Genomic DNA, 16,118 nt, shown 5'->3' on the forward strand with positions numbered 1-16,118 from the left:
TCTATTACATGATTTTTTTTTCCCTCCAGTTTGACAGTCTTTCAGATATGCAGGAAATCATTCTTAGTCAGCAAAAATGCCTTACCTCTGTAAAGAAGCTTTGTAAATTAACTAGAGCATCTGCACTGTCTATTAATGCACTAATCAATATGAGAAGATTTACCGTTACACATTAAAGGCGAAGCTAAAAGTAGAAGCTACAGAACTTTTAATTAAGCATTACAGTAGTTATATTTTTAACTTTCTATTAGACTATGCATGTAAATTAGGATCAGGCTGCTTGTCGCACAGCAGTAGGGAAATTTAATATAGAAATTCTTCTGTTCATGCATAAAGTTCCATGGGACTTTTTATGTTTATTCTTCTAATATTTTTTTCTATTTTATGATAACTGTTTTATATTATGATTATACTTTAGAGATAAAATATAGCTTGAAGCTTTGGCATGCCAATGCTAAATTTGTAACCGGGCCACTGACAAAAGAAAATAATGTACTAAGAAGGAATTGTTGGACTCACATGAAACTTCATATGTGTGAATGTAACGATGATATAAATACGTGATAACGATATCTGAGCAGAAGGATACATTTATTGGAGAAAACTGTACAGTTCAAAGGAGGCTCTAGTACCCTGTTAGGCCATTTCTAGCCTGGATACATGATGAGATATGGTCGAGCATGGAGGCATACAGGCTAAGTATGTTACCCTGTGGCACATTTGCCCACAAATGTTGCAACATGACCCCTAGATCCTGCACACTTATAGGCACCAAAGTTGGTCCCATAATTGCTTGATCGTCGATAAATCTGCCAACTGTGCAGGTCAACCAGGTGGAAGCATTGCTTGGAAACCTTTTTCGTGTGTGGGATTGCATTATCCTGTTGGAAAATGCTTGTTGGAAGCCCTACCATGAGAGACAAACATGTTACAGATCTGTTAGTGTCCCTATCATATGCGATGGCTCCCTAGATCATCATACCAGCAGTTGGGCAGTGTGTCACTCCACAACAAAGGCAGGATTGAAGCGCTCACCCCGAGGTCTCCATACTCAAATACGAGTTGTTGGCTCCAAAAAAGAAATTGGATTAATTGCTAAAGATGATACAGTTCAAGTCGTACAAGTTTTTAATTCACTGTAATGAAGGTGCCCCTTGTGTCTGGATGGTTGACAAAAACTGTTGGATCTGTTCATACTTATCAGTGTATCGAACAATCATGCCACTGGTGGTCTGTCTGGGCCATTCTGAGTCATGTGGTAGAATAAAGATAGAAGAAAAAGCTCTGCGTTCTGGGACTAAAAATGATTTCCAAAGCGGGAACTTTGATTGTAAGTTACCTATAGAAATGTGCTTGAAAAAGGCGCTTGAAGTGCTCCGAAACGCGTTGCATTAGTAAATCTAATGAAGTAAGGTTATTATAGCAATTAGGTTTTGAAATCACTCTTAGTCCCGGAGTGCAGAGCTTTTTCTTCTATCTTTATTCTACTGTATGGCTGTAAGCTCTTGGATGCCAGAGAGCTTCTAATCTCCGAGATGTCTCTCCCGAATCTGGATAGAGGACCGAGGGTGATATTGACACATGAATTTGGACATTAGGTACCAGTGGGATTCCTTCATAGGAGCCCCACCGCGTACCAGGTAAGTGTCCTTTATTTATATTTAGCAAAACTATGGGGCGTTGGCATATGTCTACATACTCTTCTTGCATTCTGAGTCATGTGTGCATGTTCTCACGTAACCACTGCTCCAAACACCTCCTAACAGCTCGGCTGGAATGGCCTAGATAGCGGGCAATTTATTGATACAATGATCCTGCTTCTTGGATTCCAGTAATGCACCCTCTTTCAAAGTCTGTTAAAAGAAGTCTGTCAGGAGAAATTAGCCCTACTAACTACTAACTGTGCCAGATCAGCACTCAGATGTGTGGGGGCACCATGCCATGACTTCTTCTGGTAACAAGTCTTTCATAAAAAAATCTTTGCTGTATGCAAATGAGCCTGAGACCATCCGATGGGCTCGGCTCAGACTCTTCGCATGCTTCTAGAAGCCCTTGGTCTTCCTCAGCCCCTTCCCTTGCTTAATGGTTGAAAACTTCGTTCTATAACAGCAGAGAAGATAAGCACAGGACAAGTCTGAGCTGAGAGGCCTGCTCAATGTTCTTGAGCTCTTTTGCATACAGTGTGCGGGGCAAAACAATGAAGAATTCTCCATGATGGAAGTGCTACCAGAAGAAATTAATGGTATGATGCGCCTCATATCTGAGCGCTGATCTAGCAGTTCTAAGAGTTAGTAGGGCTAATTTCACCTGACAGTCTTCCTTAACTGGGCAAAATGACTTTAAGTACATCTTAAGACATGTCTAGTGGTCAATGATCTCTTAAGAAGTACACTACACAAAAGTAGCTTCTGAGAGCCTTTTTATAGGGCAAAGGAGAAAGCACGTTTACAGCTCCAGGTGACACGACCTGGTGTCTAATCAGACCACAAATGTAATCTTTTACATATCTTCCGGAGACATAACGGCAGGCCAGGTTTTGCAGTAATCAAACATTTTTATCTATGTGCATTTTTTTGTCAATGAGTGTACTTGTGTTTTCTTATGTGGCAGTGGAGTCTTTAAGCTGCACCACAGCTGAATGTGTTTCACTATCTCTGCACCCCCTGTGGTTACACCCCCTGAAATATACCCAACGTGTTTGTTCTTTTTATTTAGGTTGAAGTGAAACCTAACAATCCTCTAGGTCAGTGGTGGCGAACCTATGGCACGCGTGCCAGAGGCGGCACGCAGAGCCCTCCCTGCTGGCACCCGTCACCATTGGCTGCTCACCACATTAGTGAATGCCAGCAGAGGCCGCGGCTCCCCTGCTGGCATTCACTCAGCAGCGCTGCTATCTGCGCTGATCCGTCGCACACTTACGTCAGTGGCAGCCGGGATCCTGCTCCTCCGACGTCTCCTATTTGGTTCCGCGAGAGCAGGGGGAGGAGGCGTCCGGCAGGCATATTAACTTTTCTTCTGCACTTCTGCCCTAATCAGCAATTCCAGCAACCTGATTGGTTGTTTGGGTTGACTGATTCACCAAACAAACAAACAATCAGGTTGCTGGAATTGCTGATTAGGGCAGAAGTGGGAAAGCAAAAAGTTAATATGCGTCCGGCAGCACACTGACTGCAGTGTGCACCAGTGATCAGGCAGAAGAGGAGCGGCATTTCTAAGGAGGAGGGGTAAGTATGTGGGTCTCGGGGGGGGGGGGGCGGGGGTGAAATTATTACTGCCTGGAGCCGTCACTATTATTACTGCTGGGGGGACCGCCGGCGGTGTCACTATTATTACTGCTGGGGGGTGTCACTATTATAACTGCTGGGGGGGGGCGCTCTGGGGGGGTGTCACTATTATTACTGCTGTGGGGGCCGCTCTGGGGAGGTGTCACTATTATTACTGCTGGGGGGGGGGGCGCTCTGGGGGGGTGTCACTATTATTACTGCTGGGTGGCCGCTCTGGGGGAGGTGTCACTATTATTACTGCTGGGCGGGTCACTATTATACTGGGGGCCACTGTGGGATGTCACTATTATCGCTGGGGGGTGACTATTATCACTGGGTGGTCACTATTATCATTGGGGCTGCTGTGGGGTGTCACTATTACACTGGGGCCGCTGGAGGGGGTCACTATTATCTTTGGGGGGTGTCACTATTATCGTTGGGGGGGTGTCACTATTATCGCCGGTGTATGTTTACATGTGGTGGAAATGGGCAGGGCTGTTTCAAAATACACAGGGTACAGATTTTGACAACTTTTTGGATGCGGAAATGCTGCAGAATTTTCCAGATAAATTTCCGCTGAGGACATTCTGCAGTATTTCCGCATCTAAAAAGCAGTCAAAATCTGCACCCTTCTATTTTGAAGCGGCCCTGTCCTTTTTACAATGATGGGGGTAAAATCATACGTCGTGACTCGTGACATGTTGGCACTTTGCGATAAGTAAGTGGGTTTTGGGTTTCAGTTTGGGCACTCTGTCTCTAAAAGGTTCGCCATCACTGCTCTAGGTAGTGAGAAGCCTATGTATAGATTCTCTCACTCCATCCCAAGTTGAAACACAATTTAACCAATGCCAACTACCCTCCTAAGATCTATGTGTTGTAGGAATTAAAAAATGAAAATTGATATGAATGTTAAGAGTAATATGTTGAATTGATTAATTTTAGTTATTTTTCTTTTTTCCAGGATCAACGTTCATCTGCAGCACACATGTCATACCAGTAAAGAACCAGGAAGGTGTAGCAATGATGTTTATCATTAATTTCGAGCACATGACAAAGGTTGAAAGCCCAAGTTCCCCGGATAAATTAAGCCAAATTCTTCCGATAAGGGCAGAAAATCGTAAGTTAATAATGAAGCTTTAGTAATGTTCTCACTAGCATGACTTCTTCAAAGCCACCTTCAAGTCCCTGAACCGAATTTGTCCCAAGACTGGAGGTGGAAGACTAATATTACCTGGTCCTCTTCCTTTGCACCTTTGTCCCTCAAATCTGCCAGTTCCAATCAATAAGAGGCATGTCGCGCTATTCTGATTGGTCAGCACTGTTCACGTGACCAGTGCTGGCCAATCAGAGCAGCACATAGGGTCTAAGATTACTAGTGCACCACCAGCACATTGGCTAGTCTAAAAAGCTATCTTGAATTAAACAAAGATGGGCACTGGGAAACAGTAGATCTGAGGGACAACAGCACAAAAGAAAAGTGCCATGTAATATTACTTTCCCCTATTTTTCTGGGACTAGGGGGCTATCTTTAAGCAGCTTTGTAAATTTATGTTGCCTACTGTGGGTGTGTAAATATGAAGTATGCACATATAGCAAACTCAGAAAAGTAAGCATGAAATTAAATACTTTCTTTGAAGTTTTGGGAAACTTTGTGGGATCAGCTTATCTTTAGAGGAGCCTTCTAAAAAAAACAATGTCAGAAACTAAAACTGTTTAGCGTAGTATTTGAAGTATAGGGTTCCAGTAACTCATTGGAAATGTTATTGTAAATTGTCTGAAGAACAAATAATGCATATCTGCATTTCTCCATTATTCCATTCATGTTTTTAGCTTATTAGTGAAGTCCTTGCTTGCACTTAGTATGGTGTTAATTTCATGGTGTTGTACCTTAGAGGTTGACCTATATTTGCACTTGCTGCTTGGTTTGAGTACAGGCATTGTTAGACAGAATTCTGGTTTCTTTGTTCTCTATGCTTCCAATTACTAGTTTTTATGTAAGATCAGCATGCACTTTACAGTATATCTTGCAGTCAAAATTATTTCCAAGTGAATGTCAATTGCTGACAGAGCACTTTTTCATTTTAACACATCTGACTATGCAGCGTACAGATGATTTTTCTTCCTCAAGTGTCCAGGACAAACCGAGAACTGGTTGTTTGTATGGGTGCCACTTGTGTGTCTTGATGATTCTTTTGACAGTTGGCTGACTTATACAATGCTTCTGGTGCTTTTCTGTGGACTCTTCGTAAAAACCACTAGCACAGCTGTCGACATCTGAAACACTGCCTGGACAATCAGTTCTTAGTTTGTCCTGGATGCTAGCAGTTTCTCTGAACTTCTGAATCTATTTCTTGATAGTTTTTGCACCCACTGGCTGTCTACCTGGGTGGACGTGATTGAAAAATATTGGGGATCTAGATACACTATCCAAAATTGTAATCACCACCAAGGTACACATACAAAAACTGAAGTGGTGGTAGGTTACACAATTAAAACAAAGCTTTTGTAAGGATAATTAGAATAAGAGTACCATTGTAGTTCAGTAAGTGATGTGCATGCATAAATACCTGGCCTGAAAAAACAGAGCTGATTCTGCAGGCAAAGCACACAACGGAGAGAAATCTCAAGAGTGAAATAATAGAATCATTAAATGGTGGAGTTGGAAGGGACCTCCAGGGTCGTTGAGTCCAACCCCCATGCTCAATGCAGGATCACTAAATCATCCCACACAGATATTTGTCCAGCCTTTGGACTTTCATTGAAGGAGAACTCACAACCTCCCGTGGAAGCCTGTTCTACTCATTGATCACCCTCACTGGCAAAACGTTTTTTCAAGTAACTACTCTCTGTCTCCTCCCTTACAGTTTCATTCCATTGCTTCTATTCTTTCCTTGTGCAAATGAGAATAGGGCTGATCCCTCTGCACTGTGACAGCCATTCAGATATTTGTAGACAGCCATTAAGTGTCATCTCAGCCTTCTTTTTTGCAAGCTAAACATTCCCAGATCCTTTAACCATTCCTCATAGAACATGATTTGCAGACCGCTCACCATCCTAGTAGCTCTTCTCTGAACTTGCTCCAGTTTTTCAATGTCTTTTTTAAATTGGGGTGCCCAGAACTGGACACAGTATTCCAGATGAGGTCTGACCAATGAAGAGTAAAGGGGAATATTTACCTCACGTGATCTAGACTTTATGATTCTCTTAATACATCCCAGAATTGTGTTTGCCTTTTTTGCTGCTGCATCACATTGTTGACTCATGTTCAGTCTGTGATCTATTAGTATACCCAAGTTTTTTTCACATGTGCTGCTACTTCACCCAACTCCTCCCATTCTGTATGTGTTTTTTATTCATTTTTCTTGTTCAGATGTAGGACATTGAATTTGCCCCTGTTAAATACCATTCTGTTAGTCGCCACCCACTGTTCAAGCTTGTCAAGATCTTTTTGAATCCTCTCTGTTCTTCAGTATTAGCTATCCCTTCTAACTTTGTGTCATCTATACATTTGATCATTTGCCCCTTGATTCCTTAATCAAGATCATTCCTAAAAATGTTGAACACCACTGGGCCCATGACAGAGACTTGTGGTACCCCACTTAAGACATTCTTCAAATTGTATGTGCAGCCATTTATGACCACTCTTTAAGTATAATCACTCATCCAATTGTGAATCGACCTAACAGTTGTCTTGTCAATCCCATATTTGGTAATTTTTTTCAATGAGGTTGGTATGAGATACTTTGTCAAATGTTTTACTAAAGTCAAGATATACTGGACCAGATTCCACGGAAAGACGAAAGTGACTGCCGCAGGGATAACCATAGGAGCATCTGGATACCTAGTTTTGGCTGTGGCTGGTCGTGAGTAAAACCGTACTGCAATACCTCAGCTTCTTGGATAGAGAATGACCCATAAAGGACAGTGTCCATCCTCAGGCATTGTGTCTGCATGTTAGTGTGTGGATAAGGGCTATCCCTAAGGAGATCATATATACATGCTAAGAGTTAGGAAGTTACTATACTGACAGCATCTACTAGGAACTGCTTAAGGTGACAGCAGAGACTTTAGGAGCATACCGCTAGTATACTAAAGGAGCTACCCATCAAAGGAAATTTGGATTCAGTATATCTTACTATACCTGTCCTGGGTGGATATATTGGCCATTATTACATGATGGTGCACACCTATTATTGCAGGTACCTACTTTTAAAGGAATTATTCTTAAAGGGAGTTTTTGAAATATTTCATTTCAGCACTAGAAAACTGTTCACATTGTTTGTAATTGTGAGTGTACAAGTAATTTTTGATATTGCTTCATTATCCAATTTTCAGTTAAAATGCCAGTCCAGTGATTTTTTTTATTCATGAAGTAGTTATCCCCTCAATATATATAAGTTGTCTAGTGTTACCCTGGTTACTTATTCCTTTCCATCTGAAACTCTTGGTCTCCTTCTCCTCAGATGGTCATGTGATCTCAATTCTGACCAGTTCAGATTTACTTGGGTTTATGTGTTTAGTTTTAAGTCACTTTCTCAGCTGTGTAATACTACTACATGGACCCTACCACAGAAACTGTGTAGAGGGGGACACAGACACTCTTATTACAGTTACTGATGATGATCGCACAGCTGTATAATTATAATCTGTAGTTTATTTTGGTATATATAGAAGGTAATGATAATTACACTGTCCCCCTATCATGAAGAAATGGTAGAGCCTCTAGTTAATTCTGAGCTTACGTGTCATGGGGTTGATGTGAGAGCAAAACTCTTACTGTCCAGATGGTGCCTGATAAGCATCCAACAGGGGGCTGCACTGCATGGAAGAGACTGCAAATACATAGCTGGCCTCCACAGTAGGACAAGCAATCCGGTGGGGGGCAGGGATGGAAAAATGTGTTTTCGCCAGAGGGCCCTTTAAGTATTGTCATTGTTATAAACCTGTGTGAAGTCGTTCTATAAATTTACACCGCTCCTTTTTTTTTTTAAACCTGGAAAATTCCTTTAACATAATGCAGTATCATTTTGTTTCTTTTAAAACATGCTGTCTGAAACAGCAGCTTTAGTTTGTCTCAGTAGGAAAATTAAGTCATCTAACAATGTAAATGTTTGCAGGTTCCAGATAGAAATACAGAGAAGATGCAGTTGAATATGTGCTTGTGACATTCTGAACCTCACGCTACAGTCAGGGTGCAGGAATAGCAGCTTTGTGACCTTATGTGGGAGGTGTGATTACATTGCTATACAGTGTATGCAGCTTCTATGCTAACACTTCAGAAGAAACAGAGAATCTAAACAAACAATACAAGAACCTGCGACCTCCAGGAATGAAACACTGGTTTATAAAGCCTAATAAAGAATGAATGCTATCCCGCTACTTGCCCCTGTTATGAATGCCTATTTACTGTGCTAGACTGAAGCTGGTCGTATGATAGTGATTTCTGAACACTTTGTAGCAAGGTCGGCTCCAGGTTTACATGGGCCCTTGGGAGACAGACTCTCAGCGGGACCCTTTTCAGTGTGTCACAACACATGCAGCAGTAAATCTGCAGCAATGCATACAGTGACTATATAAAGATAGATACCAGCTCTACACAGATGTCTTACAGACTAAGGAACTACAGTACAGTTATATCCAGTAATTACAGGTGATGTCCTCTCTGACTGGAGTCATTCAGTTTTCCTTTTCTTCTGTATCCAGCCCAGACTGCTATGACCACTTCTCCCGGCCTCAACTTGCCTCTGCTGAATTTGACACACAATTATATCCTCTTTTGAGTGCAGATACAATGTTATTGTTACGTCCACTGGGCGCACTATAGCACCACTCCTCAGCATGGACGCAAGATTGCGTCTATTTAAAACCGCAAACGCTCTCACAGCATTTGCACTGACAAAACTAAACCTCTCCAGGCAATGATGCAAGGACTCCTGTCTAGAGATGAGCGAGCCTACTCGGTAAGACAGTTACTCGAGAGAGCATCGCTCTTCTCAAGTAACTTCTTAGTTATCCGAGCAGGCTCGGGTAGGCTGCGGGGGTGAGCGAGGGAGAGCGGAGGGAAGCAGGGGTAAGAGAGAGAGATCTCTCTCGCTCAAGTAACTGCCTTACCGAGTAGGCTTGCTCATCTCTACTCCTGTCCCTTACTAATCAGGGAAAGTGGGGAACCAGTGCCCAAAATTGGGGTACTCATTCTGATAAGATCGGCCCCACTGTCTTCATCTGGGACCTAGCTACCGCTGATCAGAAACCTGGAGAGATGCACTAAACATGGGACAGGACTGCACATGTAGCACATGTCTGGCCACTTCCACAGACAAACAAAACACATCGCTGTTCAAACCAACATACAGAGTATTGCACACCACACAGAACAAGGCTGCACATAAAGCACATGTCTGGCCACCTGTACAGACATACCACACACGTCGCTGTTCACACCTACATACCAGGTTGTGCATGCAACATATAACGTGTACCCCACCCAGAGCTCACATGCATACATATGTTAAATCATAGCCAGTCCGTGTGTCCTTTCACCAGGGGAATAGAGAGTCAGCCACCGTGCTGACATGGGGAACAGTGTCAGGCATCACCCATCTGACACATACATGACAAAAGACGTCTGGGGCCACACCTGCCCAGGGATAGGGAGAAACCTGTGGACTGCCTGCACCTGTGTGGTCACCGTACCAAACTTTACACAATGCATGCACCCCAGAACATAAAGAGGGGAGGGACAACAGGTGTCCAGACTGTCCTCAGAGGAGGAAAGAGACACACTACAGACAAGCATGCAACCACGAACTCTGAGTGGGATTTACACAAAGATACAATGAAGCACTAAAATGACCAGTAATCTCTCACAAGAGTTTGCTGCTATTTATCTGCAGCAGATGAGGGGGATTGGCTGGTGGAGAATATCACACCCAGCCAGCTGAATTGGCCCCTACCTGTGAAGGTGTGCACAAGGAAACCTGTAGAACAACAGGTCCCAGAAGCACAACCTTAACAACTATGATTTTGACACACAGACATCTTTGGCTACTTGCTTTTCAATAGCCCTTCCTACACTATCTACATCTTTACACAATTCCCCCTCTTCTACCTCCACTTGGTATTAATGCCCCTTAGTCCTCATTTACTTATAATACCCCTTTTTATAAATAATGCCCCCCTTTGCCCCTTTTCAGAAATAATGCATGTTTGCCTCTTTTTAAAAAATAATGCTGCTTTTCAGAAAAACATGCTCTCAATGACCCCCTGTATTTAATAAAATAACTAACAGTCCATACTCACTTCCTGTGTTGCCCCACAGCAGCTGTAAAGGGCGCCGTTGTCCCCCGCTAACGTCTTCTGCATTGTGCAATCGTGATGACATTCCCCTGACTCAACTAAGGCTGCTTCCACATGGAGAAAATCACAGCAATATCGGACTTTTGGTCCATGCAATATTGCTGTATTTTCTCGCAGCGATATCGCGATTTTGTATCACTACAAAGTCTCATGAAGTGCTACAAAGTTGCGCAACTTTGTAGTACCACGTGTGAGGATTTTGTTTTTTGGGGGGGAGGTGGGGGTGTGCTTGAAATATAAGCCCTACCCCAAAAATAAGCCCTAGCTGCATAAAAAAAACTACGAAAAAAACATACATCACATAAAAAGCGCTGTCAGCTCCGCCATGTCTTCTTCCTGGTCCTCGGGAGTTGTCTTCGGGCATCAATTCTGATCTGGGATTGGAAAATCACCACCTCCAGGAAGAGCTGCCATGGTGCTCAGCCAATCAGAGCCAGTGCTTGATGAACCAATCACAGGCATTCAATGAATCAATGGCTGTGATTGGTTCATTGAGTGCTGCCTCTGATTGGCTGAGCCACGGCGCTCGAGAACCAATCACAGCCCGTCCTTCTTGGAGGCAGGAATTTGGATCCTCCAATCCAGGAGGACAAGTACCGGAAGTGAAGAAGAGATGTGCGCCGGAGATGACAGGTGCCTCTTAGGTGATGTATTATTTTTTGTTGTTTTTTATACAGCTAGGGCTTAGTTTAGGGCTTTTACAGTAGGATTTCATACTGTAAAAGTTGCATTGCAATGCACAAAAACCGCGATTTTGTGTGATGTGATACAACAGAGAGGAAGGCTCCATAGGGAAACATGGGCTACAAAAAAAGAAAAAACGCAAATCGCGGCTGTATAGAGCATGCCATGATTTTGTAGTCTTGCAATGTCACAGGCTACAAAACATCGGTCGTGTGGAAGAACCCATAGGAAAGCATGGGCTCTACATACATGCGACTTGTAGCACTGTCACATCGCGACAAAATCGTGCGCTGAAGTCGCCCATGTGGAAGCGCCCTAATGCTGAAGATGGGAATCGGCTACAGTAATCATGTTATTGTCACATGGTTGCATAATACGGAGCTAAAAGTCGGCAGGAGACAACAGTGCCTTTTCTCAGCTGCCGGGGAGTGACACAGGGGATAAGTACGGTATAAAAGTTTTTTTTATTAAACCCACTTTAAATTACAATCATAGGGGACTGACTGTTGGGTTGGACCCCGCAGCCCGGACCTCAGTGACCCATCTCTTGTCAGCAAGTGGGACCCGCTCTGGTTTAGTGCACCCTGGCATTTGCCCGAGTTTGCTGGGTGCTGACGCTGGGTCTGTTTAGTGGGGTATTACAGTTGCAGCAAATAAAGCTTATATAGTACATTATATAGTAAAAAGTTATACAATTTTCCAGTATACTTTCTTTATGAGTTTCTCGCAGTTTGCTAGATCTCTGCTTACAGTCATTGAAATAGGTTTTAATGAAATAGGACTTAGGCATTTCAAAAAGGCATTTCTGGAATTATTTGTGGATGTTCCTGAAAGGATCCACTTTGGCTTTCAGTGACCTACAGGCGGGGATTCAACGTCTGGAGGTTATGCTTTTCATAGTACATTGAAAAATAATTTTTACTACAGCTATAATACCTCTTCAAGCAATAAGTGAGGTAATGTAATGATTGTTGCAGTTTTCTCTCTCCTTCTATCATCTTACATTCTATCTTTATTGATTGCTCAAACAGTGGGAATAGGAGCCTTTAGCTGCTAGGCGCTATAACAGTTCCCAGGCCTGTATCCAAGGGAGGCTGGTGGAGCTTATACCATAGGGTGCCAGGAGCAGTGCCAACACATCACTCTGCCTTCGCCAATGTATTTAGATACAGAGTAAAGACAGAGAACTAAATCTTTGCCAAGGGTGAAGTGAAACCTTGCTATGACCCTGGCAATTGCTATGCTTGCTACGTTTCTTGTTGCCTATCTATCTATCTATCTATCTATCTATCTATCTATCTAGGGGCCTAGCTAAAGGTTCATGGGCCTGGGTGCAAAAGTTTATCTTCGGGCCCTCCAACATCTCTTAACCCCTTAACACAGAGGCGTAACTTGAAGCTTCTGGGCCCCAATGCAAAACTTGTAACAGGGCCCCCAACTATAATGCTTTATTCATAGTACTGGGCTCCCTATGTGGAGAAGAGAGTCCTTATGGGCGCCCTAAGGCTCCTGGGCCTGGGTGCAACTGGATAGCCTATAGTTACGCCATTCTATCTATCTATCTGTGTATAGTATATAATAAATTACAATAATTAGCAGAGATGGTAAAGCTTCTTGTCCTCCTTTGCAGGGCGCACTGACAACTACTGCATTATAAATGTATAAAAGTGACAGTTCAGATATCAAAGACTTATCTGATAAACAGAAAAGAAAAAACTGCAGCAGAGATAAAAGGCGCAGTTATAGCCGGATGATACTTCAGTGATTTGTGACGATCTTAGGAAAAGAAAGTCTTCTCTGGACTGTTTTTGAAGATTTGAGGGAAGGAACTATCACATCCTGTATCTTACTGAAAGCGAGAGATCTTCTCTTTGATTGCCTGTGAAAGGCAGTGACTGGAGCCAGTGTAATTTCTGCAGTAGTCTCTCTTTTAAAGCTTGAGTGAATACCATCTGGTTGTGTAGAGTTAGTAAATTACGCCCTCGGGATTGCTAAAATGTTTTCTTTTCAATGGTCTGGTAAATGGCTCCCAGTGCATTAGGTTTTGACACTGCCTCTTAAATAGTAAAAACGACATCCCTGAAGGCTGCATCTTGAGTATTGCAAGCAGTCTTTGCCTACAGCTCAGAATGTCACTGTTGTAAAATGCCGTATTACAGTATTCCTTGTTATGTCACTTTAACATTTAAAGATGTAGTACTGCTTAAAGCGACTCTCCGGTCCTGGACAAATAAAGATGGCTGAATCGCGTCTTTGACTACCTGATGCACACAGTGTATTAGTATACATCATTAGTAAAAGATGCTACACGAAGCTTTGATTGGCCAATGCTGTCCGCATGAGCAGTGTTGGACAGTCAGAGCAGTTTGTAGTATCTACTGATGTATGCCATGCACAGTGTGCATCACTTAGTCACAGAAACGGTGCAGCCATCTTTGTTTGTCCAAGCCTAGAGGGTCATAGAATCATAGGATCGTAGAGTTGGAAGGGACTCCAAGGTCATCTGGTCAAACCCCCTTTCTCAATGCAGGATTCATTAAATCATTCCAGACAAATGTCTGTCCAGCCTCTGTGTGAAGACTTCCATTGAAGGAGAACTCACCACCTCCCGTGGTAACCTGTTCCACTTATTGATCACCCTCGCTGTCTAATATCTAATCTGTGTCTCCTCCCTTTCAGTTTCATTCCATTGCTTCTATTCTTTTCTTGTGCAAATGAGAATAGGGCTGATCCCTCTGCACTGCGACTGCCCTTCAGATATTTGTAGATGGCTATTGAGTCTCCTCTGAGGCTTCTGTTTTCCAAGCTAAACATTCCTAGATCCTTTAACTATCCTCATAACTTTTCTCTGAACTTGCTCTAGTTTGTCTATGTGTTTTTTAAATTGTGGTGCCCAGAACTGGACACAGTATTCCAGATGAGGTCTGACTAAGGAAGAGTAGAGGGGAATAATTACCTCATGTGATCTAGACTCTATGCTTCTCCTAATACATCCCAGAATTGTGTTTGCCTTTTTGGCTGCTGCATCACATTGTGGACAAATGTTCAGTCTGTGATCTATTAGTATACCCGAGTCTTTCACATGTGCTGCTTCTTAGTTCAACTCCTCCTATTCTGTATGTGATTTTTTTCATTTTTCTTGCCCAGATGTAGGACTTTGTATTTCTCCTTGTAAGTAGCCACCTGCTGTTCAAGCTTTTCTAGATCATTTTTATCTTCTCTGTTCTGCAGTCTTCGCTATTCCTCCTAGCTTTGTGTCATCTTCAAACTTCATCTGTTTCCCTTCAATTACCTCCTCCAGATCATATATAAAGATGTTGAACAACACCGGGTTTAGGACAGAGCCTTGTGGTACCCCACTTGACACATTCTTCCACTTGGATGTGCGGCCATTTATGACCACTCTTTGAATACGACCACTCAGCCAGTTGTGAATCCACCTAACAGTTGCCTTGTCAATCCCATATTTGGTCATTCTTCCAATAAGCATTGTATGAGATACTTTGTCAAATGCTTTACAAAAGCATTTTCCTGATCAACCCAGTTGGTGATTCTGTCATAGAAGTAAATTAGATTACTCTGCCATGACTTGTTTGTTAAAAACCCATGTTGGCTCTGGTTAATTATTCCATTCTCATCCAAGTACTTATATATATGCTATTTAATAATTTCCCGGTATGGAAGTGGATCCACCTTCTTCCCTTTGTCAGGATAGAGACAATATTTGCCTTTTTCCAATCTTCTGGGACTTTTCCTGTTCTCCAACAATTTTTAAAGATTATGGTGAGTGGTTCAGAAATAACCTCTGCTGTTTCCTTTAGTATCCAATGATGTAATTCATCTAGACCTAGAGACTTGAATTTTAAGCTAGCCAAGTGTTCCCTCAGCATCTCTGCTTATAGATAGCTTGCAATTTTGTACTCTTTCAATAGAACAGGGAAGATCCGTTGATGTTCCATCTACTTTCTGAGAAAAAAAAGATACAAAACAGGAATGTAAAAGTTTGGCCTTCTCAATATTATTCTTAGCCAATTTACCATTTCCATCCTGTAAATATCCTATTGCAGCTTTGACCTTTCTTGGTCTTTCTTGCAAGCCTCAATTCATTATTAGTTTTTCTGACAGTTGCCCTACATTTTCTGCATTATATTCTCTTTTTTAGATATTCCCCCCTCTTTCCATTGGATAAGCATAGTTTTCTTCCTTTTTAGCGTGTATATCATCCATCCTGGTCACTTTAAATGCTGCCCATTCTTCCTTCTTTTAGGGATTGTTAACGATTGTGATTTGAGAATCTCATTTCGTAATATTTCCAACCTTCTTGGACATTTCTGTCATTAAGAACATCCAGCCATTGGACCCTTTCTACTCTTTTTCTTGGTTCATTAAAATGTGTTTCTGAAATCCAACCTTGAGGTCTAAGTTTTCTCAGATCTTCCTGACTTTTTTATCCAGAATTTAAGGATAGCATGATCACTGCCTCCTAAGGACCCAGACACTCTTACTTCCTCAACCATTTCCTTCTTATTGGTAAAGGTCCTACTCGCAAAGATAATCTTTCAAAAGGCCTAAAGATTGAAAGATTTAGTGATTTATTGGCATAATGTGTTAATGGTTTTAATGGATATTAACACTTTAGTTATTTTCATTTTCAAGCAAAAGGACATTATTTTCCCTTAAGGAGTTGTTTGCTGAGCTGGACAAGTGTTTAAACACATGCCCAGCTAAGTAAACATCTGCTGGCAGATTCCATTGTTCTCCTCCTGGCAGAGTACACAGTGTACTGATTATGTATGCATAGCAAAATACAATGAA

General features: G+C 42.2%; 1 protein-coding gene across 2 annotated transcripts in view; it reads left to right on the forward strand.

Annotated features, from left to right (window-relative positions):
• The window catches only part of KCNH7 (potassium voltage-gated channel subfamily H member 7), a 397,870-nt gene that overhangs the window by 198,647 nt on the left and 183,105 nt on the right, over positions 1-16,118 (forward strand). For both annotated transcript variants that reach the window (XM_066575930.1, XM_066575931.1), the window contains exon 3: positions 4,225-4,380. In XM_066575930.1, coding sequence (XP_066432027.1) covers positions 4,225-4,380 — 156 coding nt within the window. The remainder of the gene's footprint in view (positions 1-4,224; positions 4,381-16,118) is intronic.

Source organism: Eleutherodactylus coqui, chromosome 8, assembly GCF_035609145.1.
Source record: "Eleutherodactylus coqui strain aEleCoq1 chromosome 8, aEleCoq1.hap1, whole genome shotgun sequence".
NCBI classification, from domain to species: domain Eukaryota; kingdom Metazoa; phylum Chordata; class Amphibia; order Anura; family Eleutherodactylidae; genus Eleutherodactylus; species Eleutherodactylus coqui.